At 53.8% G+C, this 2366-nt stretch overlaps 1 protein-coding gene across 1 annotated transcript in view; it reads right to left on the reverse strand.

The window, feature by feature from the left end:
- Positions 1 to 1673, reverse strand: part of LOC122546819 (glutamate receptor ionotropic, kainate 5-like) — a gene marked incomplete at its 3' end in the record, with an annotated part of 3970 nt that extends 2297 nt beyond the window's left edge. The window contains exon 1 of the mRNA XM_043685443.1: positions 1390 to 1673. Within this exon, the coding sequence (XP_043541378.1) occupies positions 1390 to 1673 (284 nt within the window). The remainder of the gene's footprint in view (positions 1 to 1389) is intronic.
- Positions 1674 to 2366: the final 693 nt, after the last annotated feature.

A 2366-nucleotide genomic window follows, 5' to 3' on the forward strand; every position in this document is an offset into this window, starting at 1 on the left:
ACAACATCTTTCCGATAGGAAGGAGACCAGAATTGTACACAATATTCCAACAGTGGCCTAACCTATGTCCTGTACAGCCGCAACCTGACCTCCCAACTCCTGTACTCAACACTCTGACCAATAAAGGAAAGCATACCAAACACCTTCTTCACTATCCTCTCTACTTGCAACTCCACTTTCAGGGAGATATGAACCTGCACTCCAAGGTCTCTTTGTTCAGCAACACTCCCTAGGACCTTACCATTAAGTGTATAAGTCCTGCTAAGATTTGCTTTCCCAAAATGCAGCACCTCGCATTTATCTGAATTAAACTCCATCTGCCACCTCTCAGCCCATTGGCCCATCTGGTCAAGATTCTGTTGTAATCTGAGGTAACCCTCTTCGCTGTCCACTACACCTCCAATTTTGGTGTCATCTGCAAACTTACTAACTGTACCTCTTATGCTCTCATCCAAATCATGTATGTAAATGACAAAAAGTAAACACCACCATTGAAAAGGCACAGTCAGGAGGGTGAGGGGATACTCCCCACTTGCCCCTGGATGGGGGCAGCTCCAACAACACTCGAGAAGCTCGACACCATCCAGGGACAAAGCAGCCCCCACACCCACAAACATCCTCTCTCCCCATCACCGACGCTCAGTAACAGCAGTGTGTACCAGCTACAAGATGCACTGCAGAAACTCACCAAAGACCCTCAGGCAGCACCTTCCCAACCCACGGCCACACTTCCACTGAGAAGGACAAGGGGCAGCAGATCCATGGCAACACCACTCCTTGAGAGTTCCCCTCTCAGTCACTCCCCATCCCGACTTGGAAATATCTCGCCGTCCCTTCGGTGGGGCTGGGTCAGGATCCTGGAATTCCCTCCCTCAGGGACATTGTGGGTCAGCCCACAGCACGTGGACGGCAGCGATTCAAGATGACAGCTCACCCCCCACCCTCTCAAGGGGACAACGAGGGACGGGGTAATAAACGCTGGGCCCAGCCACTGATCCCCATACCCCATGAATGAATAAAACATCACACATGAAGTTACTGCAAGGTCTGTGAAATGTGAACTGTGCCAAATCTCCTGGCGCCTGCCGATCTAACTCTGTGAATGCATCTCCGAATCAGCCAGGCACAGCTCCTGCCCCGTGGATCCCAGTAAGGTGTGAAACCAGAGGTGAATGGCGTGGAAGAAATGATTGTAAGCCCCCAACGTGCGCACCAGTGAGCGAGAGTCTGACTGGAGATGTTCCGATCCTGAAAGCTGCCATCCTTTCCCACGGTGAGAATGGGAGATGGGATGAGGTAGGCGATAGTCAGTGAAAGGTCGTTGCTGTTCCTCCCCCAGTGGATAGATGCCCCCCCCCCCCCGCCTTCCCCCAGCCCCCATCCACTCACCAGACTCCGCTGACACAGCGCGTGGAGAGAGCACGGGGCATAATCTCCGAGCCCTGCTGCATGAAACCTCCGACCGGGAACCAGAGGCTGTTTCCCAGCGTGTACTGGTTCTCCAGGATGTCTACCCGCTCTCTCAGGCACGGGTGAGGGTTGTACCACTCATAAGGGCTCATTCTGCCAAAGGAAAGGAGACGAGGCAAGGTGACTGCCTGAATGGCTTCACAAGCAAATGTAACAAGATCGAGACAACCCCCAGGCTTGGCCCGACAAGTGACGAGTAACATTCAGGCCAGACAGTGACCATCACCAATAAGAGACACTCCAACCACCGCCCCTGGACATTCAATGGTGTTACCATCGCTGATATCCCGAGAGTGTGGAAACAGGCCCTTCAGCCCAACAAATCCACACTGACCCTTCAAAGAGTAACCCATACATTTACCCCAGACTAATACACCTAACCTATGCATCCCTGAACACTACAGGCAATTTAGCATGGCCAATCCACCCTGACCTGCACATCTTTGGACTGTGGGAGGAAACCGGAGCACCCGGAGAAAACCCACGCAGACACGGGGAGAATGTGCAAACTCCACACAGACAGTTGCCTGAGGCGGGAATCGAACCAGGGTCCCTGGTGCTGTGAGGCAGCAGAGCTAACCACTGTGCCAGTATGCCGCCCCCACCGAATACCTCATCATCTAAAGGGGAAACTCAACTGGACTCATCATATCAACACAGTGGCTGCAAACGCAGGTCAGAGGCTGGGAGCCCTGCAGTGAGTAACTCCCCTCCTGACTCCCCCCCCCCAGCCTGTCCCACCATTGGAAAAGCACAGGTCAGGAGAGTGAGGGGATACAACCCACTTGCCCCTGGATGGGGGCAGCTCCAACAACACTCGAGAAACTCGACACCATCCAGGGGGAAATCAGCCCCCACACCCACAAACATACCCTCCCTCGCTCCCCCCACCGACG

This window comes from Chiloscyllium plagiosum, unplaced genomic scaffold (assembly GCF_004010195.1).
Source record: "Chiloscyllium plagiosum isolate BGI_BamShark_2017 unplaced genomic scaffold, ASM401019v2 scaf_8714, whole genome shotgun sequence".
Classification (NCBI taxonomy): Eukaryota; Metazoa; Chordata; class Chondrichthyes; order Orectolobiformes; family Hemiscylliidae; genus Chiloscyllium; species Chiloscyllium plagiosum.